At 45.4% G+C, this 17649-nt stretch overlaps 1 protein-coding gene across 2 annotated transcripts in view; it reads right to left on the minus strand.

Moving 5' to 3' along the window:
• Positions 1 to 336: 336 nt before the first annotated feature.
• RHOT1 (ras homolog family member T1) overlaps positions 337 to 17649 on the minus strand; it is a 107760-nt gene continuing 90447 nt past the window's right edge. Inside the window, exon 19 of one of the 2 annotated variants that reach the window (XM_033184254.1) lies at positions 337 to 627. In XM_033184254.1, the coding sequence (XP_033040145.1) occupies positions 585 to 627 (43 nt within the window). In that variant the 3' untranslated portion in view covers positions 337 to 584. The remainder of the gene's footprint in view (positions 628 to 17649) is intronic. The other variant, XM_033184247.1, reaches the window with a different exon arrangement.

The raw sequence follows: 17649 nt of genomic DNA on the forward strand, positions 1-17649 counted from the left end.
AGGAAACACGACGGGATGCGGTGGCTCATGCCTGTAATCCCAGTACTTTGGGAGGCTGAGGCGGGTGGATCACCTGAGGTCAGGAGTTTGGGACCAGCCTGGGCAACATGGGGAAACTCCGTCTCTACTAAAAATACAAGTATCAGCTGGGCGTGGTCGCGGGCGCCTGTAATCCCAGCTACTTGGGAGGCTGAGTAATGAGAATCGCTTGCACCCAGGAGGCAGATGTTGCAGTGAGCCGAGATTGCACCACTGCACTCCTGCCTGGGCCACAAGAGCGAGACTCCATCTCAAAAAAAAAAAAAAAGAAACATCAGGAAACAATGCCACAGGACCTTTGTGTTTGACCTCTTTTATTTCTCTCCTTCATACAGAAAGTACCCAATTGGTGCCTAATAAATGCACACTAAAGGCTTTGCCTCCCTTGAGGTGCTGGAGTAGCGAGACTGGCTGGGAGCCACATGAAGTCCTGGAGCCACAGTGTCCTCTAGTGGGAAACTGAGGCCATAGCACTCCACAGAGTTGACAGACACACAGTGCAGTGCCAGAGCTGGGCAGTTTCCCTAAAGTGACCTGGATTAGTCTCAGTGCAGGAGCCAGGGCAGACTTCCAGGGCTGTTTTCATGCCTGGAAAACAAAAAACAAACAAACAACACACTTTACAAGACGTGTTTTTCTGCACGTATTACTCAGAAAGCCATTGCAGCCACATTTGTTCCTTAAAATTCATTGTCAGTCAATCTACGGGTCTAGGAGATGATTATAGGCTAACATCACAGGAAGAAACCAGATATTTGCTGCCTCTGATGGAAGTAGACAGCACCCCCTAAGTATTTTTGCTATAGAATAGAACCTGAATCTGTTTAAGTCTCTAGATCCAATTCACAGGAAATACATTGGTCATTAATGAATAAACACATTTAGAAGAGTATGTTGAATGACACCACAGGGATATGATCAGGAAAATCCATACCACAGGAAACTACAGGACAAATGTCCTGGTTTCGTCATATATATATATATATATATATATATATAATGTATATTTGATCCTGAGTTTAAAAAATCAAGTGGAAAAAAAAAACTTGTTTAAAGAGTCGGGGTGATCCAAACACTGTATATTTGATCTTAAGGAATTGTGATTTTTTTTGATACAGGGTCTTGTTCTGTTGCCAAGGTTGGAGTGCAATGGTGTCATCGTGTCTCACTGCAGCCTCGACATCCCAGGCTCAATCAATCCTCCTACCTCAGCCTTCTGGGTATCTGTCACTACAGGCCTGCATCACCACGCCCAGCTAATTTTTGCATTTCTTTGTTGACATCGGGTCTTGCCATGTTGCCCAGGCTGGTCTTGAACTCCTGAGCTCAAGCGATCTGCCCACCTTGACCTCCCAAAGTGCCAGGATGAGCCAACATGCTTGGCCAGTAGTTATTTTTAAAGTGTGAAGATGGTATTGTGGTTTGGTTTGGTTTTAAGATTCTTTATACTTTAGAGGTACACACTGAAGTATTTTCAGATGAAATAATGGGCTATCTGGGATTTGTTCAGCATAATTCCAGAGGGGGTGGGGGAACAATGAAACAGATAGACCATGTTGGGAAGTGTTGAAGTTCGGTGGTGGGTACGTGACAGATCATTTTACTATTTAGTCTACTTTTGTTTTTATTTGAACATTTAAAAAATATATATTAAAAAAAATCCTTACTAAGGTAAGTTTTACTTTAATTCTCTTTGAGAGCCCATAGGTAACTCCTTTAAAAGCCTTATTTTGCTGCCTCTGTGAGAAAACTATTTGACAGCTTCTGTAGGATGGGGTGCTACAGATTGCTTTCACCAAGCACATCTGAGAAGTATGGTCAGAATTGGGTGAATCGCTATGCTTTAAAACTTGAGGGTCAGGTACAGTGGCTCATGCCTGTAATCCCAGGACTTTGAGAGGCAGAGGTGGGAGGATCGCCTGAGCTTAGGATGTTCGAGTCCAGCTTGGGCAATATAAGGAGACCTCACCTCTACAAAAAAATTTAAAAAGCTGGGGGCAGGGGTGTGGGCCTCTAGTCCCAGCTACTCAGGAGGCTGAGGCAGGAAGATTGCTTGAGCCCAGGAGATGGAGGCTGCAGTGAACCGTGATGGCGCCATTGAACTCCAGCTTGGGCGACAGAGACCCTATCTCAAAAAAATAAATAAAACAGCACCATTTGAAAGAGCTTCTGTTCTTTTATTTACCCCTGGATAATAGGGTGGGAAGAGGCCAAGAACCAGTGGACAGATGGTTTAAGGGCGGCTTTGACAAATGCTCTGACTCGAGGAAGCCAGTCGCACCTATGCTCCAGGCAATCTCCAGACTGTCTGCATGACCCTCTCTCCTGAGCAGTAACTCCTGACCAGAACTTCCCAAGAAAACCTCAGCAAGTGTATAGGTGGATTAAGCACCTCCTGCGTCCTTTGCAACTATCATTCTCCCCTCTGCACCAGCTTATATAAACACAGCTGTATCAGCAGCCCGCCAGCTGCCAACTCTCCTAGAAGATATTCGGCATTTTCCTATTCTGGCTAAAAATAAGTCTCAGGCTCTCCTGGGCATCTGCAGGTGGAGTGCTCATTCTGCCATGCTGGAGTTTTCTTAAGATGCTGTAAGTAAGAAACATGGAATCACTTGTATCATGTTCATGGCAGAAGCTCTGCCCCTTCCTTTGGGAAATGGTCACAAGCATAATTGAAGCTGAAAGGAGCCCTTCTGCCTGTCCCTAAAGGTCTTCACTAACTGGGTACTAACCTCAAACATGGCATCTGCAGACAGAGGGCATGGGTTCAAGTCCCAGTCCTGCTGCTTACCTAGGTCTGGGATAGGTTCCTTAAACTCCTTTAGCCTTAGTTCTTTTATAATGGGCATGGAAGTAATAGCTACACCTCTTGGTTATTATAATTAAATGATATGTGAAAAGGGCTTTGGAAACAGCTCTATAAATGTGCTAATTGTTTTCCTTCTTTTTTTTTTTGAGACAGAGTTTCACTCTTATTTCCCAGGTTGGAGTGCCATGGTGCGATCTAGGCTCATTGCAACCTTTGCCTCCCAGGTTCAAGTGATTCTCCTGCCTCAGCCTCTCGAGCGGCTGGGATTACAGACATGTGCCACCACACCTGGGTAATTTTGTATTTTTAGTAGAGACGGGGGTTTCTCCATGTTGGTCAGGCTGGTCTCAAACTCCCGACCTCAGGTGATCTGCTCGCCTCAGCCTCCCAAAGTGCTAGGATTACAGGTGTGAGCCACCGCACCCAGCCTAGTTTTTTCCTTCTTATTACACTCTCCCACCCACCCCCTTGGACCAACAGGCTCTCATTTATACACTCAACAAACACTTGAGACATTTTAAGAAAAGAAAACTTCAGACCAATATCCCTCATGAACATAGGTTCAGACATTCTTAAAATGTTGGCAAGTCAACTCTAACATATATGAATAGAATAATACATCGTGACCAAATGGGGTTAATTCAGCACAGCAACTTGGTTTAACATTTGCAAAACAATGTTGGCTGGGAGTGGTGGCTTATGCCTGTAATCCCAGCACTTTGGGAGGCTGAGGCAGGAAGATTGCTTGAGCTCGGGAATTTGAGACCAGCCTGGGCAACATTATGAGACCTTATAATGAGACTATGTTTCTAAAATGTCAGCTAGGCGTCGTGGCACATGCCCATTGTACCAGCTACTTGGGAGATTGAGGTGGGAGGATTGCTTTAGCCTGGGTGATCGAGGCTGCAGTGAGCTGAGATCAAGGTTGCAGTGAGCCATGATTGCACCACTGCACTCCAGCCTGGGAGGCAGAGATCCTATCTAAAACAAAACAAAACCAAAAACTATATTATTTACCATATTAACAGACTGAAGAAGAAAAAACATACGATAATCTCAATAGATGTGGAAAATCATCTGACAAAATTCAACATCTATTTATGATAGGAACTCTCAGGTGGTTGCTGTCCCGGCAACAGCCTGAAGGTGGGCAAAGGGGGAAGGAGGGAGACCAGTTAGAAGCCTATTCCATCAATCCCAGCTAGAGAAAGACTAGGGAGAGAATTGAATCATGATGGTGGTGAGAGGTGGTCACTCTCTGATTATCTTGAAGGTAGGCCCAACAGGATTTGCTAATAGAATGACTGTAGGGAGTGAGGGAAAGAAAGTATCCAATAAGGATGACTCAAATATTTTTGGACTGATCAACTGAAAAGCTAAAGTTGTGGTTAATAATGATGGGGAAGATGGTGGGCACAGCAGATTTTGGTGGAAGAGATCAAAAGTTTAATTTTGGACATGTTGAGTTTGAGATATACATTGAGCATTCAAGGTAAGACGTCTAATAGGCAGAGGATATATGAATCCAACGATAAAGAGAGAGACCATATTTGGGCTCTAAATTTGGGAGGCTTCAGCATATAGTTGGTGTTTAAAGTTAGGAGAGAAATAAAATTACCAAAAATCTGAGAAAAGACAGAAAAAGGTGTCAAGTACTCAGCCCTGTGTCCCTTCACCATTAAGATATCTGATAGAGGAAGACAATACAGCAAAGAAGCCCAGAAAATAGTGGCCAGCGAGGCAGAAAAAAAACCAGGAGACTGTGGAGGCCAGAAGCAGACAGTGCTCTGAGGAGAAAGGAAATATGTCAGACACTGCTGCTGAGGGTAAGACGATGGCTGAGATCAGATGCTGTTGTTGAGGGTAAGACGGTGGCTGAGATCAGATGCTGTTGCTGAGTGGTAAGACGATGGCTGAGAACTGATTGTTGAATTTGGCAATGTGGGGGACATTGGAGACCTTTACAAGAGCAGTTTCGGTATGGTAGGGGAGGCAACAAGCAGGGAGGAGTGGCTCAAGACAGAATAGGAACATCAATCTCTTCAAAAACTCTTCCAAAAAATAGAAAAGGAGAGAACACTTCCCAACTCATTCTATGAGGCCAGTATTACCATGAAAAGTGTTACTTGGGGCCGGGCGCAGTGGCTCACGGCTGTAATCCCAGCATTTTGAGAGGCCGAAGTGGGCGGATCACGAGGTCAGGAGATTGAGACCATCCTGGCTAACACAGTGAAACCCCATCTATACTAAAAATACAAAAAAATAGCCGGGCGCGGTGGCGGGCACCTGTAGTCCCAGCTACTCGGGAGGCTGAGGCAGGAGAATGGCGTAAACCCGGGAGGCGGAGGTTGCAGTGAGCTGAGATCGTGCCATTCTACTCCAGCCTGGGTGACAGAGCGAGACTCTGTCTCAAAAAAAAAAAAATAAAGAAAAGAAAAGTGTTACTTGGATAACAAAATTAGACAGAGACATCACAAGAAAACTGTACAATGATACACCTTATGCTATAGATGCAAATGTCCTCAACAAAATACTAACAAACTGAATCCAACAACATATAAAAAGAAGTATATACCATGACCAAACGGGATTTTCCCAGAAATGCGAGATTGGTTCATCATACAAAAATCAATGTAATACATATACTGTATGAATGGAATAAAGGACAAAAAACAAATGATCATTTCAGTAAACAAAAAAAAAGCACTTGATAAAATCCAATGTTGCTTCATTATAAAAACATCAACAAACTAGGAAGAGAATTGGTTTAATCTGATGAAAGACATCTGTGAAAGACCCACAGCTCAGCCTGGGCAACATGGCGAAACCCTGTCTCTACTAAAACATACAAACATTAGCCGGAGGCTGGGTGTGGTGGCTCACCCCTATAATCCCAGCACTTTGGGAGGCCGAGGCGGGCAGATTGCTTGAGGTCAGGGGTTCAAGACCAGCCTGGCCAACATAGCAAAACCCCATCTCTACTAAAAATACAAAAATTAGCTGGGCATGGTGGCACGTGCCTGTAATCCCAGCTATTCGGGAGGCTGAGACAAGAGAATTGCTTGAACCCGGGAGGCGGAGGTTGCAGTGAGCTGAGATTGCACCACTGTACTCCAGCCTGGGTGACACAGCAAGACTCCGTATCTGAAAAAAAAAAAAAAAAGCCTGGGCGCAGTGGTTCACGCCTGTGATTCCAGCACTTTGGGAGGCTGAGGCAGGTGGATCACGAGGTCAGGAGATTGAGACCATCCTGGCTAACATGGTGAAACTCCGTCTCTACTAAAAATACAAAAATATTAGCTGGGCTTGGTGGCAGGCGCCTGTCGTCCCATCTACTCGGGAGGCTGAAGCAGGAGAATGATGCGAACCCGGGAGGCGGAGCTTGCAGTGAGCCAAGATTGGGCCACTGCACTCCAGCCTGGGCGACTGAGCAAGACTCCGTCTCAAGACAAACAAACAAACAAACAAAAAAACAGAATTAGCCAGGCGTGGTGGAGTGTGCCTGTGATCCCAGTCACTTGGGGGCTGGGAGGCTTGCTTGAGCCCAGGAGGCAGAGGTTACAGTGAACCAAGATCATGCCACTGCACTACAGGCTGGATAAAAGAGCAAGACCCTGTCTCAAAAAATAAAAAAAAATAAAAAAGAGAAAACCCACAGCTAACTCGTAACTTACTACTGAAAAGACTGAATGCTTTCCCCTCTAAGAACAAAACAAGGATGTCTGCTCTTGTCATTTGTACTTAACATTGTACTGGGAGGTCTAGGCCGGGCAATTAAGAAAGAAAAATAAGTAAAAGACATACACTTTGGAAAGGAAGGAATAAAACTACCTCTAATTGCAGATGACATGATCTTATGTATAGAAAGTCCTAGGCCTGGTGTGGTGGCTCACGCCTAATCCCAATACTTTGGGAGACCCAGAAGGGAGGATTGCTTGAGCCTAGGAGTTGGAGATCAGCCTGGGCAACATGGCAAGACTGTGTTTCCACCAAAAAAAAAAAAAAGGAAAAGAAAGAAAGAGTAGCCGGGCACAGTGGCTCACGCCTATAATCCCAGTACTTTGGGAGGCTGAAGCAGGCCGATTACCTGAGGTCAGGAGTTCGAGACCAGCCTGACCAACATGGAGAAACCCTGTCTCTACTAAAAATACAAAAAAAAAAAAAAATTAACCTGGCATGGTGGCACATGCCTGTAATCCCAGCTACTCTGGAGGCTGAGGCAGGAGAATCACTTGAACCCGGGAGGCGGAGGTTGTGATGAGCCGAGATAGAGCCATTGCACTCCAGCCTGGGTAACAAGAGCAAAACTCTGGGAAAAAAAAAAAAGGAAAGAAAAGAAAGAAAGAAAGAGAAAAAAGCTGCGTGTGGTGGCATGTGCCTGTGGTCTCAGCTACCGGGGAGGCTGAAGTGGGAGGATCGCGTGAGCCTGGGAGGCAGAGGTTGCAGTGAGCCGAAATCATGCCACTGTACTCCAGCCTGGGCAACAGAATGAAAGCCTGTCATAAAAAAAGAAAAAAAAATTGAAAACATATGCCCATACAAGAACTTGCATATGAATGTTTGTAGCATTATTGATAATAATGAAAAGGAGGAAACAACCCAAAATATCCATAATTTTTTTTTTTTTGAGACAGAGTCTTGTTCTGTTGCCCAGGTGATCTCGGCTCACTGCAACCTCCACCTCCTGGGTTCAAGTGATTCTCATGTCTCAACTTCCCCAGTAGCTAGAATCACAGGCATGCACCACCATGCCCAGCTAATTTTTGTATTTTTAGTAGAGATGGGGTTTCGCCACGTTGGCCAGGCTGGTCTCGAACTCCAGCCTCAAGTGATCCGCCTGCCTTGGTGGATCCACATATTGCATGATTCCATTTACATAAAATATTTAGAAGAGGCAAATTCGTAGAGACAGAAGGTAGATTAGTGATTACCAGGGGTTCGGAGAAAGGAGGATTGGGGAGGGACTGCTAATAGGTACAGAATTTCTTTCTGGAGTGATGAAATGAGATAGTGGTGATGGTTGCACAAGTTTGTGACTATATTAAAAAGCCACTGAATTGTACATGCTAAAAAGGTGAATTTTAGGCCGGGCGCGGTGGCTCAAGCCTGTAATCCCAGCACTTTGGGAGGCCGAGATGGGCGGATCACGAGGTCAGGAGATCGAGACCATCCTGGCTAATATGCTGAAACCCCGTCTCTACTAAAAATACAAAAACTAGCCGGGCGAGGTGGCTGGCGCCTGTAGTCCCAGCTACTCGGGAGGCTGAGGCAGGAGAATGGCGTAAACCCAGGAGGCAGAGCTTGCAGTGAGCTGAGATCTGGCCACTGCACTCCAGTCCGGGCGACAGAGCGAGACTCCGTCTCAAAAAAAAAAAAAAAAAAAGGTGAATTTTATGGAATGTGAGCTATATCGCAGGTTCTGAAAAGAGACAGAATAGGAGACACTGAGGAAACTCTTTCAAGCAAGTTATAAAGGGAACAGAGAAATACGGACGAAGAGATATTTTTTTTTCATATGGGAGAAATAACTTTGTTGGTAAATCCAGAGGAAAACAAATCAAAGATCCAAGAAAGACAGGGGGAACTGTTGAAGGATGCAGACGACAGAGGCCAGAATCTAGTGCTTAACCGAAGGACCTGCCTAGGGACAGTTTCTCTGTAGTCACAGAAGGGAAAATACAGCAGATATGTGCAAGTGTAGGTAGGTGGGCGTGCACAGGATAAGAGCTGGACGAGATTCTCTTCCAAGTGCTCTCCTTCAGAGAGCTTGGTCTGTTTTCCTTCAACATCTTGCTTTTAGCCTCCTATTTCAAAACGTGCCTGCCAAGAAAGCACGCTTGCTTCCAAGAAAACAAGCAAGAAATCAAACAAACCAATCCCCTAAAATCATCTACCCTGAAAGCTTTATTCCTTTTCCTCAAGACAGGGTCTTGCTCTGTCATCCAGGCACAATTCTAGCTCACTGCTGGCCCCAACAGCTTTAAAAAGTGAATTCCAGCCAGGGACACAGTGGCTTATGCCTGTAATCCCAGCACTTTGGGAGGCTGAGAGAGGAGGACTGCTTTAACTCAGGAATTTGAGCCTGGGCAATCTAGCAAGAACTCACCTCTTCTAAAAAAATTTTTAAACTAGTCAGGTGTGGTGGCATGTGCCTGTAGTCACAGGTTCTTGGGAGGTTGAGGTAGGAGGATTGCCTGAGCCCGAGAAGGCGAGGCTGCAGTGAACTATGATTGTCACTGTACTCCCTGATGGGCAAGAGTGAAACCCCAACTCAAAAAAAAAAAAAAAAAAAAAATTCCATCTCAAACTGGTCATTCTGAATTTTTTCAACAATGTTATTTATTTCTATGTTATTTTAATCTATTTTTGAGATTAAATTTTATTATCAGAGAGTGATACTTGCTCAAATGAAATCCAAAAGGTATAGAAAGCAAATCTCTCTCCCACCTGTCCCCAGCCCTCCTCCTTGAGGCCAGTTTATTGTATATCCTCTGAGAGGTAGTCTACGCATAATTGTGTATTTATCCCTCCTCCCTTATTTATTTATTTATTTTTTATTTATTTATTTTTGAGACGGAGTCTCGCTCTGTTGCATAGGCTGGAGTGCAGTGGCCGGATCTCAGCTCACTGCAAGCTCCGCCTCCCGAGTTCACGCCCTTCTCCTGCCTCAGCCTCCCGAGTAGCTGAGACTACAGGTGCCCGCCACCACACCGAACGAATTTTTGTATTTTTTTCAGTAGAGACGGGGTTTCACCGTATTAGCCAGGATGGTCTCAATCTCCTGACCTTGTGATCCACCCGCTTCGGCCTCCCAAAGTGCTGGGATTACAGGCGTGAGCCACCGCGCCCAGCTCCCTCCTCCCTTTTTAAAACCACAAATAGTATCCAGACTTACGTAGCATTCTGCATCATGCTGTTTTCACTGAAGATACATCTTGGAGACTGCTTCATATCAGTACATACAGCACTGATACATTCATTTTCATAACTGCCATGACATGGTGGTCCTAAAACATGTTCACAGAGTCCTTGATACTTCTCCTTTCAAGAGGTGGCTTGATTCCCCTCCCCAAACATGTGTGCTGGACTTAGTGACATGCTTCTGTAGAACAGAATATGGCAGAAGCAATGATGTGTGCCCTCTGAGACTAGGTCAAACAAGACAGTATAACTTCCTCCTGTTTTCTATCTCTTGGGTCACTTGCTCTGGGATCAGCCAACTGTCATGTCATTCAAGCAGCCGTGTGAAGAGAGGCCCATGTGGTGAGAAGCTGAGGCCTCCTGCCAATGGCTAATGTGCCATCTTGGAAAGGGATCTCCCAGCCCCAGTCAAGCCTTCAGGTGACTGCAGCCCTGGTTGACAGTCTGAATACAATCTACTTAGTGACCTGGAGCCAGAATCACCCAGCTAAATTGCTCCCAAATTCCTGACCCACAGAGACTGTGAGATAACACGTTTATTTTAAGCTGCCAAGTTTTGGGATAATTTGTTACACAGCTATATGTAATTATATATATATTATATATATATATATACACACACACTTTTTTTTGAGATAGGGTCTTGCTGTGTCACTCAGGCTAGAGGGCAGTGGCACGATCTCAACTCACTGCAACCTCTGCTTCCTCAGCTCGTGAGATGCTCTTACCTCAGCACCCTGAGTAGCTGGGACAACAGGCGTGCAGTTCCATGCCTGGCAAATTTTTTAATTTTTTTTGTAGAGATGGGTAGAGACCATGTTGCTCAGGCTGGTCTCGAACTCCTGGACTCAAGCAATCCGCCTGCCTTGGCTTCCCAAAGTGCTGGGATTCCAGGTGTGAGCCACCACACCCCGCCAGCAATAGATAATTAAGACACGTGTTTAAGATAAATGTGTCCTATCTCCTCCATCATCCCATTTCAATATGAAAAGCCCTTGGCCAGCCATAAAGCGTGTCATGAATGTGAGGTAAAACGCTTCCTATCCCATTTTCTCTCCCCAGCTTTCTGATGGCGACCAGCACATACCTCTGAGTTCATTCAAACTTGTTGCTCTCCAGGAACACAGTATGGTCTGTGGGTCTCTGAGCCACGTGTGTGCTGGCCAATCTCATGTGCTCCCAGTTGATGATTTCCCCCAGAAATGTCGGTGTTTTCATCAGTACTTCCACCAGCAATTCTCTGGGTCGGTGTCAGAACCATGCAATAATAAGTTTTTGAAATGTTCAGGAAGTGAAGTCAGCTAAGAAACCAATTTGGCTCTCTGAGCCCTTTCCCATCTCGCTGATCTGGGCAGGCCTCCCTGCAGTGTGGAGAGGACCTGTCAACTGTACTCTGAGAAGAAAGATGTCTTTTTTAAAAAAATCTCATCTTTTCCCTGGAGTGGAAAGGCAGCTAATAGCATTCAGATATTTTGAGATGAAACTGTTACCATGGGAATGTTTCCATATCTCTCCCTTAATAATGATGGGTAGAAACAATGAACAGTACAGCTCTTAGAATTCTAGAAATAAAGGAAACAAGGGGAGAAAAATGAAAGCTGGAAAAACAGGTCCCCCTAAAGGACTGATTATCTCACTCAAAACTCTGCTCTGGCTGCATTCTAGGTGAATGTGGGGAGTCTGTAGGTCAGCAGTTCTTCTCCAAGGGTCGGGGTTCCCATAGAGGAGGGAGATGGGTGATCCCGAGGTGGGTGGGGGTGATTCTTCAGTATTGCTGCTAAGGGGGTGAAGCTGGTCTCTCCTTCTGAGGCTCTGTGTGTGGGGTGGGGAGTGAAGGAGGAAAACTGAAGAGCTAACAAATCTAGATGCTTCTAAATACTTCTCCATCTTTGTCCTGGCAAGAGGTCAAAGCACTTGAGGAACTCCTCCTCCCTAGGGCCTCAGACTGTACCCTGAAAGTAGAAGCATGCTGGCACACATTTTCATCTTGCAGTTCCAGAATTTCCTATGCTGGACTGTCCTCTACAATGGCTCAGGGATAATTTCTTAACCAGGAAGGCACCTCCTCCTCCATCCACTGCTTGAAACACTGTAGGAGTCCCCTGAGGTCATTGTCAGCTGAGGTCCTGTTTCTCTAGGGCTTTGAGAAATCAAAGGACAGATGACTCATTAATGAGCAAAATAATTTATCTCCTGTGACAGGCATTTTACCTTGTCTGCCATAACCCCATACTCTCTCTTGGAAGGATTTGTTTGCCTTTATTGTTTCTACTTTTGAGAAGGGTCATCCAAATAGAGCCATCCTGCCTATAAAATGAACGGGGATCCAACCCATTAGCTGGGAATTTAAGAACTCATGTTGAATGTGTCAAGATAGGCACATTGGGTATCCCCTTATCGTAGGCACCCCTTAAATATCTCAAAGATGAAAGAAGTGGATACCATCCCACCAAGCACCCCTGCACAGTGTGAACTCACCTAAGGTGAGAACTGCCTGCTCACTGAAATCTTTGTCAATTCCCTGCCTCCACCCCTAACCTAACTTTGCTACGGATTTCTTTTTTGTTCTTGAGATCTTTAGTTAAAATACAATGTAAGCAGCGCTTGAACTATTTCTTGGCGGTAGCAACTGAAAGCTAATCTTTATAGGAATGTAGCTTAAGGAGCAGAAACCATATTGGGTTGGGTGAACAACTAGAGAACTAAGTGTCTTCTTTCTCTGAAGCATCTACTGAAGCAACACATATGGTTGTCCCTGTCTCTCACACCCTCCAGAACCCACATTTTCTGTTCTAAAATTTATGATCCACAAAGAGAAAAAGCAGTTTAAACATTTGATCTAGCATAAATATAAGCTCAGCAGAGGGAGCGCGGCAAGAGGTTCTAAACATAGGTGGCTCCACAGCACAGAGAAACCAGCCAGGAGACACCCAGGCAAGTGTCCTTGGCTGACTTCCCAGGTCCCTTGGCTTTGGGCTTTCCATGGTCCTGGCCACATAAGGAAGGCTCTCTCTGCGGGTAACAGGCATCTCCTAATTCTTTCTCGCTGCCTGCTGCCCTGGTAGGGCCTCTTCATTTGGGCTTGGGAGGTCATTTTTGGCAAACAGTAACTCTTACTCCCAAAATGTGGATCCTAAAATGTGGAAGAATCCTGATAACAATGTAAGATGCTACAGCTGCACCTGGCTGGCGGCAGAGTTATAATCTGGTACATGTTTCAGCTGCCACTTACACATAACAGGTGAGCACAGCGTTTGTGCTGCTTGAAATGAACACTCATTCTGTTCCAAGCACATTATTACACGGCATATTTTTTCAAATTCAGCTGCACTTTGACAGTTTTTATAGAAATTATGTGTCTCAATTTTTATATACCAAACTGGAGGAAATTTGTCCAGTGAGGTGATTACTGATCTCCAGCCCCAGAATCCAGAAGCGTGAGGCACACAGGCACCTGAACTCTTTCAGGCCAAATGAAACTGACTAAACACTCTTTTTTTTTTTTTTTTTTTTGAGACGGAGTCTTGCTCTGTCGCCCAGGCTGGAGCGCAGTGGCGAGATCGTAGCTCACTGCAAGCTCCTCCTCCCGGGTTCACACCATTCTCCTGCCTCAGCCTCCCGAGTAGCTGGGACTACAGGTGCCCGCCACCACACCTGGCTAATTGTTTGTATTTTTAATAGAGACGGGGTTTCACCATGTTAGCCAGGATGGTCTTGATCTCCTGACCTTGTGATCCTCCCACCTCGGCCTCTCAAAGTGCTGGGATTACAGGCGTGAGCCACCGCACCTGGCCTAAATATTCTTTATGTATGAATTGTTATGGTGCAAGGTGAACACTACCTCCTCCATAAAAGCTTTCTGGGAGCTCCTCAACAGGAGAAAATCCCCCGTCTGCTCGAATTCCCATTGCACTTGATTGTTTTTTTTTTTTTGAGATGGAGTCTCGCTCTGTCGCCTAAGCTGTAGTGCAGTGGCTCAGTCTCGGCTCACTGCAAGCTCCGCCTCCCGGGTTCAAGCGATTCTCCCACCTCAGCCTCCCAAGTAGCTGGGATTACAGGCATCTGCCATCATGCCGGCTAATGTTTGTATTTTTGTAGAGATGGGGTTTCACCATGTTGGACAGGCTGGTCTTGAACTCCAGACCTCAGGTGATCCACCTGCTTCAGCCTCCCAAGGTGCTGGGATTGCAGGCGTGAGCCACTGCGCCCAGCCCGCACTTGATTTTATCTCTTATAGTTCTTATTTTTCTACCTAAATACTTATTTACGTATTACCTCTCCCTATTGTATCAGAAGATCTTTAAATCAGGCACCTCCCCCATAACTATTTCATCTCTATTTCTCACAACATACAGCCCAGCACTTTATACAAAGGAGGCTCCAAGTACATATTTCTGAAGGAAAGAATGACCAAGCAGAACAGAATTCCTTGTGATAAACTAAGTGTAGCAGTAGAAGAGAGATCACTGAGACCCGGCCAAGAGGCCTAGTTGACCAGACAACTTGAAGAAAGGCTCAGACCCCAAGTCTGAGGCCTGTGACCCCTGGCTCTGAATTGTGCAAGTTCCTGACATTCTGTCGTTGATTTTGTGGAAGCCCTTCCCCACAGCTCAGTTGTTTGAGCCAGCTCTGCAGGAAGTATTTTGGTTGTCCTTTAGCTTTATTTCCTCACTCAGTCCAACAAGCTGCACTGACTTTCATAGAATTTTAAGGCAAATGGCTTAAAGTTCATTTATTTGTCCATTTACTCATTGATTCAAAACATATTTATTGAGCATCGACTATGTACCAAGTATTGTTCTAGGCCCTGAATATAAAGTGGTGATTAAGACAGTGAAAGCCCTACTCTTACAGAGCCTACGTTGAAGCAGCAGGGAGACCCTCGACAAATGAAGGAACACATGTGGAAAAGGAATGAAGGGAGGGAAAGAGGGAACGAGAGAGGGAGGAGGGACAGAGGATAGTGGGGAGGGAGGGAGAGAAGGAATGAGAGAAGGAGGGAGGATTCAAGGGAGGGAGGAAGTAAGGGAGGGAGGATGGAAGGGAGGGAACGAGAGAGGATGAAAGGGAGGGAGGATGGCTGGTGGTGAGATGCTGACAATCAGGGTGATGTCAGATAGAGTTTTTGTTTGTTTGTTTTGAGACAGAGTCTCGCTTTGTCACCCAGGCTGGAGTTCAGTGGTGTGATCTCTGCTCACTGCAACCTCTGCCGCCTGGGTTCAAGGGATTCTCCTGCCTCAGCCTCCCAAGTGGCTGGGATTACAGGCACCCACCACCATGCCCAGCTAATTTTTGTATTTTTAGTAGAGACGGGGTTTCACCACGTTGGTCAGGCTGGTGTTGAACTCCTGGCCTCAAGTGATCCACCCCCCTCAGCCTCCCAACATGCTGGGATTACAGGTGTGAGCCACCACACCTGACCATCAGATTGAGTTTCTAGATGGTTTCTTCACACAGTCTGGAAAGGCTCCACTTTGAGGAGGTAACATTTAAATTGAGATGTAAGTGACAAGCGTGAGGCAGCGTTGTAAAAAAAAGGGAAGAGCATTTCAAGCAGAGAATAGCCGGTGCAAAGGCTCTGAAGGAAGCAGGCAATAGGTCTGGAAACTGAGGTCAGAGAAGCAGGCAAGGAACAGTGCAGTCAGGCTTTAAAAAGCAGGACAACGGCCGGGCGCCGGTGGCTCATGCCTGCAATCCCAGCACTTTGAGAGGCCGAGGCAGGCAGATTATGAGGTCAGGAGATCGAGACCATCCTGGCTAACACGGTGAAACCCCGTCTCTACTAAAAATACAAAAAATTAGCTGGGCGTGGAGGTGGGTGCCTGTAATCCCAGTTACTCGGGGGGCTGAGGCAGGAGAATCGCTTGAACACAGGAGGCAGAGCTGAGTTGCAGTGAGCTGAGATCGCGCCATTGCACTCCAGCCTGGGCGACAAGAGTGAGACTCCATCTCAAAAAAAAAAAAAAAAAAGTAAGAGGAAGTCAGGAAAAAGTGTAGTGAATGTGTGAAAACATATTCAGCCACTCATTCTCTAGATGGTATATAGAAGTGGCTGGATGGCACTGGAATTACAGAAATCCTGGAGGCAGATTACAGAAGCAGAGATGAAAAATATTAGTGACAAAACTTTATTCTAGGAGGTCCCCCCCATTAAAGCCCCTGACACGAGTACTTTTCCATTTATAAAATGTGAATAAATTTTAAGAGCATTTTTTCAAAATTAAGAACAATTAAAAATCATAAAAAGTGCTTTTCAAAGAGTATATAGCCTTACTTCCCCTCAGTTATCTGTACCTGAAATAAACCTAACCACGTGTCTGCACTCCTCTCAATAAACACATCAATTACCTAGTGACAGCTAGCAGAAATGAAAGCAGAATGCCTCAGAGGAAATGAAAGTCTTCCAGAAAATTTGCTTTGCCAACTTTAACCCTTTTTAGTTAAAGAGATGTCAAAACTGTTTAGTGGGGTTTTTCTTTCTTTCTCTTTTTCCCCTTAGGCCTGTTTTTTTTTGTTTTCACAGGATATACTGCAAATTTACCAAAGGTAGGAAAAAAAGCCCAGTCATTAGGTTGGCTCCTACCGTGGAAGGAGTACCAAACTGGGAAACAAGATACCCGGGTTTCAGTCCTAGCTTGAGAACAAACTAATACTGTGGCTTTGAGTAAGTCACTTCTTGCTGTCACCTAGGCTGGAGTTCAGGGATCTGGGCTCACTGCAAGCTCCGCCTCCTGAGTTCAAGCAATTCTCCTGCCTCAGCCTCCCTAGTAGCTGGGACTACAGGCACCCACCACCATGCCTGGCTAATTTTTTGTATTTTTAGTAGGGACGTGATTTCACTGTGTTAGCCAGGATAGTCTCGATCTCCTGACCTCGCAATCTGCCCGTCTCGGCCTCCCAAAGTGCTGGGATTACAGGCGTGAGAAACCGCACCCGGCCATCACTTCTTGCCTTTTTGTGCTCCCTGTATGCTATGAAAGTATGGAGTTGGACGGATGACCTTTATACTATGTAAGCTATTTAAGCTCTGAAATTTTGGCTTTAAAATTTAAAGAAATAAGAAGGATGATCACATATGCACACAAGGGGGTAAATTCCCCAGATAATTAGAGTTCAAACCAACCATTCTCATGGGATTCCTTTACTTTCCATGTATGCCAGTTACACAACTGGACAACTGAAAACAAGCATGGATACAGTGCCAAAAGAATAGTTCCACTTGAGTCCTCAGGAGAAGTGGAACCGATGCTGCCTTTACCTTCTAAGCATCAAACTGCTCTTTGAGGTTAACCCCACGTTGGCCGGCGCACCGTGCTCTTATGAGCAATATGATCAGTAAAAGTGAAAAAAATCAAACACTCCTACATCCACTCTTAGTTTTCACACAAACAAAACATGACTACAGTATTTTTAAGTTCTTCCTAATATTGAACATTTTCCCATTCCAAAACAATCAGGTAATTTTTTTAAATCATTAGTAAATGCTGCTGTGCATTTACTACTATATTTTCATCAGTTACAGAGGGTGTTTATCAAATCTGGCTGTCAGTTTCTGTACAGCACATGAATGGTTTCCACTTTTTTGTTGCTGTTGTTGTTGAGAGGGAGTCTTGCTCTGTCACCCAGGCTGGAGTGCAGTGGTGTAATCTCGGCTAAGTGCACCTCCACCTCCTGGAGTCAAGCGATTCTCCTGCCTCAGGCTCCCGAGTAGCTGGGATTTAAAGGCATGCACCACCATGTCTGGCTAATTTTTGTATTTTTAGTAAAGAAGGGGTTTCACCACGTTGCACTGGCTGGTCTCAAACTCTTGACTTCAGGTGCCCGCCTCGGCCTCCCAAAGTGCTGGGATTACAGGTGTGAGCCACTGTGCCTGGCTA

Source organism: Trachypithecus francoisi, unplaced genomic scaffold, assembly GCF_009764315.1.
Source record: "Trachypithecus francoisi isolate TF-2019V2 unplaced genomic scaffold, Tfra_2.0 Lachesis_group20, whole genome shotgun sequence".
NCBI lineage: Eukaryota > Metazoa > Chordata > Mammalia > Primates > Cercopithecidae > Trachypithecus > Trachypithecus francoisi.